General features: G+C 46.4%; 1 protein-coding gene across 1 annotated transcript in view; it reads right to left on the reverse strand.

Moving 5' to 3' along the window:
* The window catches only part of SUSD1 (sushi domain containing 1), a 485,342-nt gene that overhangs the window by 199,978 nt on the left and 267,488 nt on the right, over window positions 1-17,876 (reverse strand). Inside the window, exons 16-18 of the mRNA XM_077251054.1 lie at window positions 14,432-14,588; window positions 14,167-14,252; window positions 12,632-12,821 (exon numbers count right to left, since the gene is read on the reverse strand). Of these exons, the coding sequence (XP_077107169.1) occupies window positions 12,632-12,821; window positions 14,167-14,252; window positions 14,432-14,588 (433 nt within the window). The remainder of the gene's footprint in view (window positions 1-12,631; window positions 12,822-14,166; window positions 14,253-14,431; window positions 14,589-17,876) is intronic.

Below are 17,876 nucleotides of genomic sequence, written 5' to 3' on the forward strand. Positions count from 1 at the left end.
CCTAAATGTAGCCTTAACTCTAGCCCTAACCCTAACCCTAGCCCTAACCCTAGCCCTAACCCTAGCAATAACCCTAACCCTAGCCCTAACCCTAGCCCTAACCCTAGCCCTAGCAATAACCCTAGCCCTAACCCTAACCCTAGCAATAACCCTAGCAATAACCCTAGCCCTAACCCTAGCCCTAACCCTAACCCTAGCAATAGCCCTAGCCCTAACCCTATCCCTAGCCCTAACCCTAACCCTAACCCTAGCCCTAACCCTAACCCTAATGGAAAAATGGAAATAAATACATTTTTTTAATTTTTTTATTTTTCCCTATCTAAGGGGATGATGAAGGGGGGTTTGATTTACTTTTATAGCGGGTTATTTAGCGGATTTTTATGATTGGCAGCCGTCACACACTGAAAGACGCTTTTTATTGCAAAAAATATTTTTTGCGTTACCACATTTTGAGAGCTATAATCTTTCCATATTTGAGTCCACAGAGTCATGTGAGGTCTTGTTTTTTGCAGGACGAGTTGCCGTTTTTATTGGTAACATTTTCGGGCACATGACATTTTTTGATCGCTTTTTATTCCGATTTTTGTGAGGCAGAATGACCAAAAACCAGCTATTCATGAATTTCTTTTGGGGGAGACGTTTATACCGTTCCGCGTTTGGTAAAATTGATAAAGCAGTTTTATTCTTCGGGTCAGTACGATTACAGCGATACCTCATTTATATCATTTTTTTATGTTTTGGCGCTTTTATACGATAAAAGCTATTTTATAGAAAAAATAATTATTTTGCTATCGCTTTATTCTCAGGACTATAACTTTTTTATTTTTTTGCTGATGATGCTGTATGGCGGCTCGTTTTTTGCGGGACAAGATTAAGTTTTCAGCGGTATCATGGTTATTTATATCTGTCTTTTTGATCGCGTGTTATTCCACTTTTTGTTCGGCGGTATGATAATAAAGCGTTGTTTTTTGCCTCGTTTTTTTTTCTCACGGTGTTTACTGAAGTGGTTAACTAGTGGCAGTTTTATAGGTTGGGTCGTTACGGACGCGGCGATACTAAATATGTGTACTTTTATTGTTTTTTTATTATTATTTAGATAAAGAAATGTATTTATGGGAATAATATTTTTTTTTCTTTATTTAGGAATTTATTTTTTATTTATTTTTTTACACATGTGGAAATTTTTTTTTTTACTTTTTTACTTTGTCCCAGGGGGGCATTACAGATCGGTGATCTGACAGTGTGCACAGCACTCTGTCAGATCGGCGATCTGCTGAGCAGGGCTGCAGGCTTACCAGCGCCTGCTCTGAGCAGGCACTCGGTAAGCCACCTCCCTCCCTGCAGGACCCGGATGCCGCGGCCATCTTGGATCCGGGACCTGCGGCAAGGAGGGAGGTAGGAGACCCTCGGAGCAACGCGATCACATCGCGTTGCTCCGGGGGTCTCAGGGAAGCCCGCAGGGAGCCCCCTCCCTGCGCGATGCTTCCCTATACCGCCGGTACACCGCGATCATGTTTGATCGCGGTGTGCCGGGGGTTAATGTGCCGGGGGCGGTCCGTGACCGCTCATGGCACATAGTGCCGGATGTCAGCTGCGATAGGCAGCTGACACCCGGCCGCGATCGGCCGCGCTCCCCCCCGTGAGCGCGGCCGATCGCGTATGACGTACTATCCCGTCGGTGGTCATACGGGCCCACCCCACCTCGACGGGATAGTACGTCAGATGTCAGAAAGGGGTTAATGGATGACTATGGGGTGCATTATATTTTATAGATGACTATGGGATGTATTATACTTTACGGATAACTATGTGGGTGCGTTATACATTATGGATGACTAGGGGTGTGCATGATATGTGGAGGACTATGAGGTGCATTATACTATATGGAAGATTATGAGTTGTGCATTGTACTTTATGGTGGACTATGAGCTGCGCATTATAATACATGGATGACTATGGGCTATATAGCATATTATCTATTATCCATCTCACGCGACCCCCCCAACGAACCTATCCATTACAGTACATGGCTGCCCACTCTCCCCAGTCCCACATGCTCACTGCCTCGGAGTAATCCTTGACGCTGATCTCTCCTTCAAACCACATATCCAAGCCCTTTCCACTTCCTGCCGACTTCAACTCAAAAATATTTCATGAATCCGTACATTCCTCAACCAAGAATCTGCAAAAACCCTAGTCCATGCCCTCATCATCTCTCGCCTTGACTACTGCAACCTCCTGCTCTATGGCCTCCCCTCTAACACTCTCGCACCCCTCCAATCTATTCTAAACTCTGCTGCCCGACTAATCCACCTGTCCCCCCGCTATTCCCTGGCCTCTCCCCTCTGTCAATCCCTTCACTGGCTCCCTATTGCCCAGAGACTCCACTACAAAACTCTAACCATGACATACAAAGCCATCCACAACCTGTCTCCTACATACATCTGTGACCTCGTCTCCCGGTACTTACCTACACGCAACCTCCGATTCTCACAAGATCTCCTTCTCTACACCCCTCTTATCTCCTCTTCCCACAATCGTATACAAGATTTCTCTCGCGTATCACCTCTACTCTGGAACCCTCTACCACAACACATCAGACTCTCGCCTACCATCAAAACCTTCAAAAAAAGCCTGAAGATCCACCTCTTCCGACAAGCCTAAAAAACTACATTAACCACCGATCGACCAAACCGCTGCATGACCAGCTCTATCCTCACCTACTGTATTCTCACCCATCCCTTGTAGATTGTGAGCCTTCGCGGGCAGGGTCCTCTCTCCTCCTGTACCAGTTATGACTTGTATTGTTTAAGATTATTGTACTTGTTTTTATTATGTATACCCCTCCTCACATGTAAAGCGCCATGGAATAAATGGCGCTATAACAATAAATAATAATAATAATAATATTATATGAAGGATATGGGCTGTGTATTATACTAATATTGATGACTATGGGCAGTGCATTATACTACATGGATGACAATAGGCTGTGCAATATATTATATGGAGAACACTTAGATTCATTATACTATATGGAGGACTATGGGGGGGTGCATGATACTGCTTGCTATGGAGCCCCATGACTTCTATGCACACCCCTGGTGAGTGTTAATGGTTTACTTTTTTCTATACATTAAAGAACAGTGGCAGAACAGGGGACATACCGTATTTTTCGGATTCTAAGACGCACTTTTTTCCAAAAAAATTTGGGAGGAAAATGTGGGTGCATCTTAAAAAGTGGATATACCTTACCGGCCACGGTGGAGCAGAGTCCCAGGTCGCTGCTGGAGGAGGCAAGAGTGGAGCATTGCTGCAGGCCGCAGGCTTGGATGAGGGAGTGTTCGGATGTGCGCCCACATTTTGTAAAAGCCCAGATCCCCCACACTTACATGGTTTACTATGCAGTGGGAAATGGCTGCCGGGGGCGGTGCATGTGCAGATGGAGATCTCGGCACCAAGATCTCGGGAGATAAGATGTAACGGGGTCTACTGTGCTGTAGTACCTCTTTAGGTACCACCCCGTGTTTCAGGAGGTCCACTCTGCCTTGGCTGGATTCTGAATGAAGGATGCTGGCTGGAATTCCTTGGTTACATGGGAGCATATAAAATCTCACTGCTTCTCCACGTATTTCCAGTCTAACAACACTTTATTCACAGCACACAGAATATATAACACAGATACAGAGGGCAGGCCAATAGAAAAACAGCAGACCAGACATACATTACAATAGCCGCAGGGGGCAGGAGCCTGTTGATATTAACTCTGGGAATTACAAAGGTGGGGGAGGTCAGAAGGAGAATATCTTGTCCAGAGGCGCAGCCTGTGGACTGATGCATTTCACATGGAACCTATTATACATACATATACTGCATAACATATTCTTGGTGCTGGGGGGTTCTGTAACACGGCTCCCCTTTTCAGCGATGCGATCGGCATACACAGTCATCCTTAACGGATCGGTTTGGGGATGACCGAAGTTTATGGGGTTGGTACAAGTTCCGTTTGTCGACTTAGTCCATCGGCGTCACCGTTTTGTTTGCCGGGTCTGTAGTGGATGGTGAAGTCCAGAGGTTCTAGGGCTAAACTCCACCGCAGTAATCTGGCATTGTCTCCGGAGACCCGATTAAGCCAGACTAGGGGATTATGGTCCGTTAGGAGGGAAAACTGTCGTCCATACAAATATGGTTGTAACTTTTTGAGTGCCCATACTATTGCCAGGCACTCCTTCTCGATGGCCGCATAGCTCACTTCACGGGGCAGTAGTTTCCGACTCAGGTAAGCTACTGGGTGTTCTTGGCCATCCGGCCCGACTTGGCTTAGTACTGCCCCCAATCCAAACATAGAGGCGTCCATGTGAACAAGGAAACGTTTAGTTGGATCGGGTGCGGCCAATACAGGGGTATTGGTAAGGGTGTCCTTTAGCTGGCGGAAGGCTTCCTCACACTCTGGGGCACAGGTTACCTGGCGGGGTTGGTTCTTATGGGTCAGATCAGTGAGGGGCTTGGCTATGCTGCTGTAATTGGGAACGAATTTCCTGTAATACCCTGCTGTCCCTAGAAACGCCATGACCTGGGTTTTAGTGCGTGGGGTGGGCCATTTGGCTATTGCCTCAATCTTGGCTGGTTCTGGTCTCTGTTTCCCACTTCCAACACAATGCCCTAAATACTGAACCTACGCTTTGCCCACGTGACACTTGTTTGGGTTCAGGGTGATTCCGGCCTTGTGGATCCTGTCTAATACTGTCTCTAGGTGATTTAGATGCTCTTCCCATGTCACGCTCTAGATGGCGATGTCATCCAGGTAGGCACAAGCATAGTCTTGGAGACCATCCAGAAGCCGGTCAGCCAGCCTCTGGAAGGTCGCCGGGGCAGTCTTCATCCCGAATGGCATTACTCAAAACTGGAATAAGCCGAACGGGGTGACAAATGCCGACTTGGGAATAGCGTCATGACTAAGGGGAATCTGCCAGTAGCCTTTGCATAGATCGATGGTGGTCAAATACTTTGCCCCCGCCAGCCGGTCTAACAACTCATCCACACGCGGCATGGGATACGCATCCGTCATTGTTTTCTCATTGAGCTTACGATAGTCTACACAAAACCGTGTAGTCCCATCCTTCTTGGGCACTAACACTATGGGAGATGCCCAGGGACTATCTGACTCTTCAATGGCCCCTAAACGCAACATCTCTTGTCGCATCCCTTCTCGTACAGACTCAGGTACGCGGAAGGGGGTTGTTGCAGGGGGGTCTGATCCTGGGTCTCAACCTTGTGTTGTGCCAGGCGAGTGTACCCTGGTTTCCCTGAAAACATCCTCTGTCGCTGCCTCAACAACGCTTCCGCCTGCTGTCTCTCCCGGGGACCTAGGTCTTCACCCAAGTGTACCTGGTCCCATGTTTTAGACTGAGTCCTTTCCCCTAAAACATCAGGCAAGGGAAGTCTGGCTAAATCCTCTGCTTCAGGTGCACAGATGGCCACTACCTCTTCAGGGCGCTCCCGGTAGGGCTTCAGCATATTCACGTGGAACATGCGGATAACCCTGGGGTCGTCACAATTGGCGACATTATAGGTGGTGTCGGCTATTTTCCCCACTACCTGGTAGGGCCCCTGCCATGCAGCTTGGAACTTGTTCTGCCTAGTGGGCTCTAACACCAGGACCTTCTGTCCTATTTCCAAGGTGCACTCTCTGGCCCTCCGATCGTACCATACGTGCAGGCGCCGCTGAGCCTCCTGCATGTTCCCACGTACAGCCTGGGTCAGCTCCTGTAGGCGGTCCCGGAATTCCAGCACATAGGGTACAATAGGTACCCCTTCTATGATGCCCTCCTCTTCCCAGTGTTCTAGCACTAAGTCTAGGGGTCCCCTTACCCGTCTCCCATATACCAGTTCAAACGGGGAGAACCCCGTGGATTCTTGGGGCACCTCCCGATAGGCAAACAGGAGGTGAGGCAAGAATTTCTCCCAGTCCCTGTAAGTCCTGGTAAAAGTCCCAATGAGTTGTTTTAACGTCCCATTAAAGCGTTCACACAACCCATTGGTTTGCGGATGGTACGGAGCGCTTCTAATGGACTTTACGCCGCACAGCTTCCACAGTTGGTTGGGTACCCTGGTCTGAGGTAATCTCCCGGGGAAATCCAACCCGTGAGAACCTGGAGCAGGGCAGCCGCCACCATCTCTGCCAGTATGTTAGGTAACGCAACCGCCTCTGGATACCGTGTGGCATAATCTACCACTGTCAATATATACCTTTTCCCTGACGGATTGGGTTTGGCTAACGGCCCTATCAGATCGACCGCTACTCAGCTAAATGGTTCCTCCACAATGGGGAGGGGGCGTAATTTGGCCTTGCATCGATCTCCCCTCTTGCCAATGCGCTGGCAACTGTCACAGGTCTGGCAGTACTGACGAACACCATAGGTTACCCCTGGCCAAAAGAAGTTTTGTGTCAGACGATGCCTGGTGTGATTGACACCAAAGTGCCTGGCCAAGGGTATGTCATGAGAGATTCGCAGTAACTCCTGCCTGTACTTCTTGGGAACTACCAGCTGTCATTTTATAGTGGGGCTTGTCCCAGTGTGGTGCTGCTCTGTGATCCGGTAGAGGAGTCCCTGCTTCCATATAAACTGTTCCCCTTCCAGTACCCCTCTCCCCTCTTGTGCCTTCCCACGATATCCCTCCATTGAAGGATCCTCAAGTAACTCCCTCTTAAATTCATCTGGTGTGGTCCAAGAAATTTGCCTGGCTTTGGGAATACGTGTAGGGCAGGGATGTCTTACCTGGGCCTCCTCTGAGTGTGATTTTGCCTCCGCAGCTCGAGCTTGTCTCCGGGTGGTCACAGGATATGTCTCAGCCAGAAGGGCAACCGAGAAGGCAGACAACATGGGCCCCAAGTCATTTCTCAGCAAGACATCTGCGGGCAAATCCTCCATCAAGCCGACCTCAACAAGGCCATCCCCGACTCCCCAGTTTAGGTGAATCCGGGCAGTGGGCAGTCGATGTATAGCTCTCCCTGCTACACGGACTGCCACTGTCCGATCCGTCTTCTCTTGGTCCCGGACGAGATGAGGCTTCACAAGGGTCAAAGTTGCCCCGGAATCTTAGTCCCTGCATACGTTTCCCATTAATCCACACAACCTGTCGATGCTGTTGTCGATTATCTGCCCCGGCTGCCTGCATGGGGTCCACTTCATGCAGCACTTCCTCCATCTCTTCCACCCCCTGGTTAGTCGTAGCCCCCAATGTCGGGTCAACTTCGCCTTGGTAGCAGTGTACAGCGGCCCGACTGAAGGTAGCTGTTCCTGACTTTGGCCACTGGGTATGCTGATTCCGGTTGGGACATTGTCTTTGCAGGTGGCCCAGCTGATGGCAGGTGTGGCATCGCGCCCCAGGGGAACTGTGGTAGGCCGGGTTTCTAGCTGGTCCCCCTACAATCTTCGGTGGCTTGGGGCCCTCCAGGTCCATGGGTGGACCCCTAGTGACCATCTTTGATCCGGATAACTGAGGCCTCCTGGCATCATGATGTTCATCGGCCAGACGAGCGGCTTCCTCAAGAGTCGTTGGCCGCCTGTCCCGAAGCCATTCCTGTGTCTCGGGGGTTAGTCCATTAAAGAATCGTTCTAACAAGACGAGCTGGAGGACGTCCTCCTTAGTTGTTGCTTGGCTCCCTTGTACCCACTGTAGCAGTGATTGCCATAATTTACAGGCCCATTCAGCGTGGGTATAGATTACTCGTTTTATAAGTCCACGGAACTTTTGGCGGTATGCCTCTGGTGTCAGCGCATACCAGGCCAAGATCACTTCTTTGATTCGCTCATAGTCCATACAGTCCTCATCAGGTACCATGTGATAGGCGTCCGCTGCCCGGCCTGTCAGCTTGATGGCCAGAATCTGAACCCATTCCTCCGGCTTAACTTGATGAAGGGCACACTGCCGCTCAAAGTCCTGCAGAAAGCCATCAATATCTTCCTCTGCCTCCCCCAACTGTCGGAAGGCATTATACTGGATCTTTTTGTGGCTTACTGTTGAAGGTACCTGGGCGGAGGCCAGAGCTCCCCCTGCTCGCTGACTCTCCTCTCTGCCATCTCCATCTTGGCCAGCTCCACTTTGGTCCACTCTGCCATCTCCATCTTGGCTAGCTCTATCCTGGTCTGCTCTGCCATCTTTTCCTTCAGATCAGTACGCACATCAACCATCACCTCTCGTATGATCTCTACTGCAGGGTTTGGGCCATAGAACGCCAGTCTGTTCTTTACCTCCCTCTGGAATTCAGTCTCCTCCACGTTCACATTGGGGGGTGCTGCACTGTCGTGTTCCATGATGGCTGCTATCAAATCTGCTTTTGCTTTGTTGCTGGCGATTAACCCTCGGGCTTCCACCAGATCTTTTAATGTAGTCCTCTTTAACATCTGGTAGTTGTTTTCCATTCATTCCTTTCCTCCTGTAGAAGGGGTCTCACATCCCGCTGTCTGCCACCAGTGTAACGAGGTCTACTGTGCTGTAGTACCTCTTTAGGTACCACACCGTGTTTCAGGAGGTCCACTCTGCCTTGGCTGGATTCTGAATGAAGGACGCTGGCTGAAATTCCTTGGTTACATGGGAGCATATAAAATCTCACTGCTTCCACACGTATTTCCAGTCTAACAACACTTTATTCACAGCACACAGAATATATAACACAGATACAGAGGGCAGGCCAATAGAAAAACAGCAGACCAGACATACATTACAATAACCGCAGGGGGCCGGAGCCTGTCGACAGGGCCGGACTGGCCATCGGGCATTTCTGGCAAATGCCAGAAGGGCCGGTCCCTGTAGTGGGCCGCTCGATCTGTTGCCCCCTTCATGCTGTCAGCCGGCGTTCTGTTTTCTCCTGCCAGCGCACTAGGCAGCATCAGCTTGCCTTGTGCACAGGATCGCGCTGCACTTCTAAAATCACTGCGGCCGCCACGCAGTAGACAGGATGAAGTTGATGGTCTGAACACCAGCGGCAGCTGTCATGGTAACATAGACACAGGGCAGGGGGAGAGGCACGCTCTGCTCTTCTGTGCTGCTGGGACGGGACCCTGCCACTTACGGCAGCCGGGGGTCAGGAGTCAGGACATCAGACGCCCACTTCCTCCTGTCCAGCCAGGTGGCAGGGACAGAAAGGATTTACGAGCTGCTGATAACTATTCCCTGAGTGCATGGAGCTGAAGCACAGAAAGCCCGGAGTTGTACCTGGAACTAGCTAAGAGGCAAGCACTAATAGAATTAAGAAAAAAAGCTGTGTCTACTCTTCTTTCACAGCACTAGCTCAAAAAAACACCACTCCTGTGGTGAACTATACTCCCAGCATGCCATAGGAGCTGCTGTACATGCTGGGAGTTATAGTTCTCAAAAGCAGGGAAAAGGTTATGTGCACACGTAGTTTTGATGGCTGCGGATTTTTCCGCAGCGGATTTCAGATGAAATCTGCAGGTAAAAGGCACTGCGTTTTACCTGCAGATTTACAGCGAACTTACCGCAGCAGATTCCGCACAAAGAGTTGACATGCTGTGGAATGTAACCCGCAGCGTTTCCGCGCGTTTTTTTCTGCAGCATGGGCACATCGGATTGCGTTTTCCATAAGTTTACATTGTACTGTAAACGCATGGAAACCTGCTGCAGATCCGCAGCAAAATCCACGACGTGTGCACATAGCCTAATAGTCAACCATGGGACATAGATGGCACCTGTGGGATCTTAAAGGAAATCTGATGGCTGAGGGTATGTTTCCACTTGGCGTATTTGCTGTGGATTTGATGCAGTGTCCTATCCGCAGCAGCCAGATGTTACAGCATAGTGGATGGGATTATGAAATCCAATCTCCACTAAGCGTGCACTAACACCTCCACAACATCATCCCAGGTCCTGCGCACACAGCATCCCTGGGAACGGAAGGCGCTGTGTGCACTGTTGAGAGGCGGGAGGACTCCGGGGGACGCCGGAAGGTAAGTGTATCAATATTTTTTATTTTAGTTCTTTTTTTTTTTTCTTTTTTTTTTTACAGGGATATGGTGCTCAGTCCATGGAGGAGAGTCTCCTCTCCTCCACCCTGGGTACCAACCGCACATGATCCGCTTACTTCCCGTGTGGTGGGCATAGCCCCTTGCGGAAAGTAAGAGGATCAATGCACTCCTAGGTGTGCAGAATCCCTGCGATTCCGCAAAATAATGAACATGCTGCGTTTTTTTCCGGAATGCTTTTCCGCTCTGGAAAAAAACGCAGCATGTTCACAAAAATTGCGGAATGCATTCTAATTAATAGGATGCTTAATGTGAGTGTTTTTTCGCATTTTTATAGCGAAAAAACGCGAAAAATCCTGAACGTGTGCACTTAGCCTTAGTGTGTAACCACCGTACGACAAGTGGGCCTGTGTACCTTCAAATGCCAGGGCTGAATTTTTGTCGCAGTCCGGCCCTGCCTGTCGATATTTACTCTGGGAATTACAAAGGTGTGGGGAGGTCAGAAGGAGAATATCTTGTCCAGAGGCGCAGCCTGTGGACTGATGCATTTCACATGGAACCTATTATACATACATATACTGCATAACATATTCTTGGTGCTGGGGGGTTCTGTAACATAAGATCTCAGCACTGAGATCTCTTGAAATCTCCATCCATGCATGCGCCGCCCCTGGCAGCCATTTTCCTGGAGTCCACCGCATAGTAAACCATGTAAGTGCGGGGATTCTGAGCTTTCACAAAATGTTGGCAGAGCCCCCACACCACGGAACACCGGCAACGGCGCACATCAAAACTCTCCCTCATACCAGCCTGTGGCCTGCAGCAATACTCCACTCTTGCCTCCTCCAGCAGCGACCCTGGGACCCCGCTTCACCGCAGCCACCACCCCCGGTAAGCAATAAGACTCATCTACTATATAATTGTCTAAGGGTCACTTTCGTCTTTCTGTCCTTCTGTCTGTCACGGATATTCATTGGTCGCGGCCTCTGTCTGTCATGGAATCCAAGTCGCTGATTGGTCCTGGCAAAACGCCCATGACCAATCAGCAACGTGCACAGTCCGGAAGAAAATGGCCGCTCCTTACTCCCCGCACTCACTGCTCGGCGCCCGCATATACCCCTCCGGTCACCGCTCAAGACAGGGTTAATGACGGCGGTAACGGACCGCGTTATGCAGCGGATAACGCACTCTGTTACCGCTGCTATTAACCCTGTGTGACCAAGTTTTTTACTATTGACGCAGCCTATGCAGCGTCAATAGTAAAAACATCTAATGTCAAAAATAATTTAAAAAATAAAAAATGATTATATACTCACCTACGCCGCCTTTCCCGCTCCTCGCGATGCAAGCGGAACGTTCCGGTGGCAAGGATGGTCTGGCAGAAGGACCTGCCATGATGCCACGGTCATGTGACAACGACGTCATCACAGGTCCTGCGCGACAAGGACCTGCCGTGATGTCACGGTCACGTGACCGCGACACGGTCACGTGACCGCTACGTCATCACACCATGGGACCGAAAGCTGCCGCCTGCACCCCGCACAGGCGACAGAGCTACAACGCGCCTGCAGAAGGTGAGTATATGTTTATTTTTTATTTTTTTAACCTGTGTCATACGTGGCAGGGCAATATACTATGTAGCTGGGCAATATACTACGTGACTGGCCAATATACTATGTGGCTCTGTGCTGTATACTACGGCACTGGGCAATATACTACGTCACTGGGCAATATACTACGTAACTGGGCAATATACTATGTAACTGGGCAATATACTATGTGGCTCTGTGCTGTATACTACGTCACTGGGCAATATACTACGTGGCTCTGTGCTGTATACTACGTCACTGGGCAATATACTACGTCACTGGGCAATATACTACGTCACTGGGCAATATACTACGTGGCTCTGTGCTGTATACAACGTCACTGGGCAATATACTATGTGGCTGTGCAATATACTACGTGGCTGGGCAATATACTACGTGGCTGGGCAATATACTACGTGGACATACATATTCTAGAATACCCGATGCGTTAGAATCAGGCCACCATCTAGTGGATTATAAGAAGCACCACCATGTTATTAATAAGTTTTTTTTTTCCTATTTTTCTCAAAAATTTGGCGTGTGTCTTATAATCCGGTGCGTCTTATAATATGCAAAATAAGGTATATACCAGGATGGTATATGTATATACCTGGTATATATATACTAGGATGGTGCCCATAACAGGGGACATATACCAGAATGGGCAATATATTTACCAAGGTGGGGTCATAATGAGGGACATATATACCAGGATGAGGCATATATATACCAGGATGGAGGGCTCGTTTATATATATTTTTTTCAGGATGGGGCCCTGGTCCAAATTTTGCATCGGGACCCATGAGACTCTAGTTATGCCACTGTTAAATAGTGCTAATGTAAAAAAATGGATTGCACACAGACTGCATATGGATTATAGGCATGAAAACAAATCATCCCACTTTTTGTAGATGAAAATGTGACCAATTTTTTTGTAAGCTCATGTGACCCTAACCTAAAAGACATTTACAATGCTCTTGTTGCTTGGCTCAGATAATGAACATTTCCATGATGTATTTTCCATCTGAAATAGTGAAATGATAATTGAGTACATACCTGAATTTAGGGTAAGCATAAAAATTTGCAGAGGATACTGAGGGTAAAATGCTGACACCACATCCACTGTGTAGTTAATTCCTTTCTGCAGCTCGAAGCATACAACAGGTTGTTTCTCATCTGTGGTGACATTAAATATCAGCTTGTGTGCAATGCTTTTCTCATTCCTCCTATAACCATAGATAAAGAACTGAAAAGTAAAGAAATGGGTAGAATTGTAAGAATACCTAAGATACATAATTTGTTCATATATTGTAAATATACAACTTAAGGTTGGGGGTACATTGTATGACAGTGCAATGATGCCACTAGCAATACAAGTATCTTGATAAATGCAAGACATTGTATATAAATTGTGTTTATGTCAACTCATTCTTCAGTGTTGGTTACTGAACACATAGATCATGTTGTCCTTAAAGGAAAACTGTCTTGTCAAAAAACACTTTTAACCTGTAGATAAAGGGTTAACCTACAGGTTTAATAGCATCATGAAGCTGCCTGCTCACTGCACTGAAAGCCGGCAACTTTAAAAAAATGATTTTATTCCTCCCAGGTGCCTCTGGCTTTCAGTCATAGAGATGTGGCCGGCGAGGCTTCAGTACACAGTGAGAGGCGACTGTAGCTCAGCATTGACTGGCAGTCAGCTCTGTACTGATGCACTGCTGAGCCGTCTGTCAATTGGTGTCGGGACTCACGCACGCATGTCTTTAGAATGCCAATAAACTGCATATTAACCCCATATGTGCAGGTTAATAGCATTTTTTAACAAGACAGGTTCCTTTTATAGACGTGTCCACAATGACACAACATTCTAAATGTTATCAGAATGTCTATTGTGAAGGGGCTACAAATGACAGATGAAACAATCCATCATAGCATGGGAAAAGGTGGGCTCATGTCTATTGCTTTTATGCATTTTTTACATCTCAACTCAAGGAAAAAAATTGAAGAGGATCAGAGTAATTTCTCATCATTTTTGTCAAATGTAATAATTTTTGCATCAATAGACAAAAAAAATTATTATTGACGCTTCAAATATCTGCCAAAAGATTAAGGACTATCATCACATCAATGAATCTATTCAAAGAATTTGAATCCCAATCTCTGCTACATATCTTATATTACAGTTGATGGGCTGTTAGATCTTGGACATTTTGTTTGAAGGGTTCCATGATGATCACAGTATCAGCAAAAATTAGAGATTTCAGAAATCTCATACACACTTGTTTTCTTTTTTTTCCTTACTGAATTTGATAACTGTAACTTTTTTTTAAATCTGCAGCATCTCGCGTTTTTTACCCATAGAAAATAATGAGGAAGTCCAAAAATGCTGCAATTTGGTGAATAAAAGTTACTTTATTAAACATGTAGTATAGACAAATCAGTTAATCTGCACAACAAAATGCAGCAAAATTGCCATTTGTGAACATAGCCCAAGTCATTTTGTGATGATTTGCCCTAAGGAAACATAAAAGTGAACAACATTCATGCAAATCACTGAACACCACTCTCGTTTCAGAAATCTATGCTCTTACCAAATATAGCTCTTTTGATTTGAATAGTCGTCTCCAAATCAGACATGTTTCATTGAACACTGTTAAGTTTTGAATGGGTTCTCCACCTACAAAATACAAATAGAAAGAATAATATGAAAATGTTAATAGCTTACATGGGACTTCTCAGAATATTTTTTTAGACTAGAGAACTGCAAAGATAATGTTAGAGTAGATTTTGAATATTAATAAATCCTAATGGGGTAATATAATATAAAATTGATTTACATTGTAGTAATTGACTTACCTACAAGGTTGGAAAAGTCTCCAGTCCCATTATTAGAGTGCTGAGCATCCATGGGAATATCCAAACATATTGCACTTATATTATGGTCTGTATTAATCTTGTAGAGAAGGTCATGAAATAATTCTTTTAGAGACCATCTCTCACCATGAACATACAGCTGTGGATACAAATGAAATTTTAGTTAGAACCAGTCAGGTGCATACATTAAAATCATGGGTTTCCATAGCAAATCTTTGAATTCTTGTTCCCCACCCCCAGATAAATGAGAGTATAATCATCATCCCATTAAAAACAATCCCCCAACCCAATATATCATCATAATACGTTGTACATCAATGGGAGTTTTATTATTGTCCCATCAATTTATTGTCCCCTGTAATAATATGAATTGTGCCACTGCCTTCCCCCCACCCAGTATGTACAATTTCAGGAGTTCATTTGTTTAATTCCACTCCTTCCCCTTTATGTGTAATGTCAGTAATACATTTGCTCGCCATACACCCCCATGCTCAAGGTGAGGAGAACAAATATAACCCTGCCTTCATGTACAAAGTTAAGAGCATATTTTCTGAACACACATCAACTTCCCACCACTCTTCCAGTACACAGGGAAGAGTGCATTTGTTGAAAGACCCCTCCCCATGAACAAAGTGGTCAGAAGCATATTTGCTGAACACCCCCAAATCATGTACAAAATCAGGAGCACACTTAATGAAACATCATCAGCCCTCAATGGTTGCATTCATATGTGCTTCTGCACAGCCTTGCCTGCAAAGCAACTTCAACGCTACTCCAGAGGATTTACAAACTTCAATTGTGGACTCAAACCTTCATGGAACCTACAGGTATACCAAAGACCCATTTGGATTCAACTATGTCTCTGAACAAGCAAGATTCCCTAAAAGGGCTGAGTCACACAAGAACAGTGCCTCAGCCAAAGACTCCCATACTGTAGACAAGGTGAGTGCTACAACTTTCAACAGGAAAACGGACCCAATGCCTTCAAAGAAGTCTTGACAACCTCTGAAAGATCAAGAGGACACCTGCTAGTTAAATAAAATCCCCTTATCGCAGTGCAGACTAGCTGACGAAGAGCTCTGTACATTGCGGTGTACAAAAGACTCTGCTGTTAATCAGGGGGAAAACTCCCTGCACCTCCATGAGGAGTTCTGGCTCTCCGAAAGCTCCAGAGGAGAAACGTGTGCAGTTAACTCACTTCATAATTAGTGTTGAGCGATACCGTCCGATACTTGAAAGTATCGGTATCGGAAAGTATCGGCCGATACCGGCAAAGTATCGGATCCAATCCGATACCGATACCCGATACCAATACAAGTCAATGGGACTCAGGTATCGGACGGTATTCCTGATGGTTCCCAGGGTCTGAAGGAGAGGAAACTCTCCTTCAGGCCCTGGGAACCATATAAATGTGTAAAAGAAAGAATTAAAATAAAAAATATCGCTATACTCACCTGTCCGACGCAGCCGGGACCTCAGCGAGGGAACCGGCAGCGTTGTTTGTTTAAAATTCGCGCTATTACTTGGTTACGTGAATTCCCGGCTTGTGATTGGTCAGGTCGGCCATGTTGCCGGGACGCGGACCAATCACAGCAAGCCGTGACGAAATTACGTCACGGCTTGCTGTGATTGGTCCGCGTCCCGGCAATATGGCCGCCCTGACCAATCACAAGCCGTGACGTCACGGGAGGCTGGACGCGCTCATTTTAAAATGGGCGCGTGTCCAGCCTCCCGTGACGTCACGGCTTGTGATTGGTTGCGCCGCGGTCAACCAATCACAAGCCGGGAGGCTGGACGCGCTCATTTTAAAATGGGCGCGTGTCCAGCCTCCCGTGACGTCACGGCTTGTGATTGGTTGCGCCGCGGTCAACCAATCACAAGCCGGGAGGCTGGACGCGGTCATTTTAAAATGGGCGCGTGTCCAGCCTCCCGTGACGTCACGGCTTGCTGTGATTGGTCCGCGTCCCGGCAACGTGGCCGACCTGACCAATCACAAGCCGGGAATTCACGTAACCAAGTAATAGCGCGAATTTTAAACAAACAACGCTGCCGGTTCCCTCGCTGAAGTCCCGGCTGCGTCGGAGAGGTGAGTATAGCGATATTTTTTATTTTAATTCTCTCTTTTACACATTTTAACATTAATGTTGTTGCGATACCCGATACCACAAGAGTATCGGAATCCCGGTATCGGAATTCCGATACAGCAAGTATCGGCCGATACCCGATACTTGCAGCATCGGAATGCTCAACACTATTCATAATACATAATAACAAACAAGCTCTGTTATTGACCCAACACATAGGGCAACTATGGCAGGTGTGAAGGACAAAGTTAATATTCAAAAGAACACTGGGGGGAATTAGTTCCACAACAGCTGTCAGATTGAAAGAAGTTGCAATGGATTAAAAACCTTCTGCTCCTGTTCAGGTACATGATACAGCCAACACAGTCAGTATCCCCAGAGATTTGAGGCACTATTCTTCTCTGAAATCTTTAGGGTCAGTAACTATAAGGGAACCTGATAAGAAAAGCTACTGGGAAAGAGATGAAAAATACAAGATAAAAATTAGTCAATTACAAGATATATAAGAAAGGGGAATGGGGAATGATGGGTGAAAGCACCATTTTTTAATTGAAGTCTGATGAAGAGTCCGAACATTATTCCACCAAGACAAGCCCGTATAAACAATGCCCTAGTCTAGGTCTAAGAATTCTCCACTCTACTTAGGAAATTAACATTAAAGTTAATGTATCCCCTCTTGTTCCAGATGCACCAACCAAAATTTGACAGTGTCGGGGAGATTTATCAGAGAATTAGTTATGGCCTCTTCCAATCAGCTTGAACATAATATTAGTAAAAGACGGGATACTCTACAAAAATGTTTAGATAAAATTAATGTTAAAATGGTAGAAACAGAAAAAAAAGTTGATGAGTACAAGCGTAATACCCTAGAAAAAGGGCACATTTCTCATAAAGAAGTACAGCAACTGAAATCCAAATTAACGGACATTCATGATAGAAACAGACATAATCACGTCAAGTTCAGAGGCATACCTGAAAACATCTCCCCCAAGCATCTGACATCCTTTTTTTTAGACTTAATTCGTAAAGCTCATCCGTCATCAACAAGCAAATTGGATTTCAAAATGGACAGGGCTCATAGGCTACCCAAACCGAAATTCCTCTCCAAAGAAATTTCCAGAGACGTAATGTCCAGACTACACTTTTACCATTCAAAGGACCTTCTGATGGGACACTTGAGAAAGAATACCAATCTTTCTTCTCCATTTGAGAAATCAACATTTTCAAGGACTTATCCAAAGAAACTCTGAAGGTGAGAAAATCCTTTTTGGACTTGACCAACATGCTCAGATCAAGGAATATACCATACAAATGGAGATTCCCCACTAAACTTATAATAATCT

This window comes from Ranitomeya variabilis, chromosome 1, assembly GCF_051348905.1.
Source record: "Ranitomeya variabilis isolate aRanVar5 chromosome 1, aRanVar5.hap1, whole genome shotgun sequence".
Taxonomy (NCBI): domain Eukaryota; kingdom Metazoa; phylum Chordata; class Amphibia; order Anura; family Dendrobatidae; genus Ranitomeya; species Ranitomeya variabilis.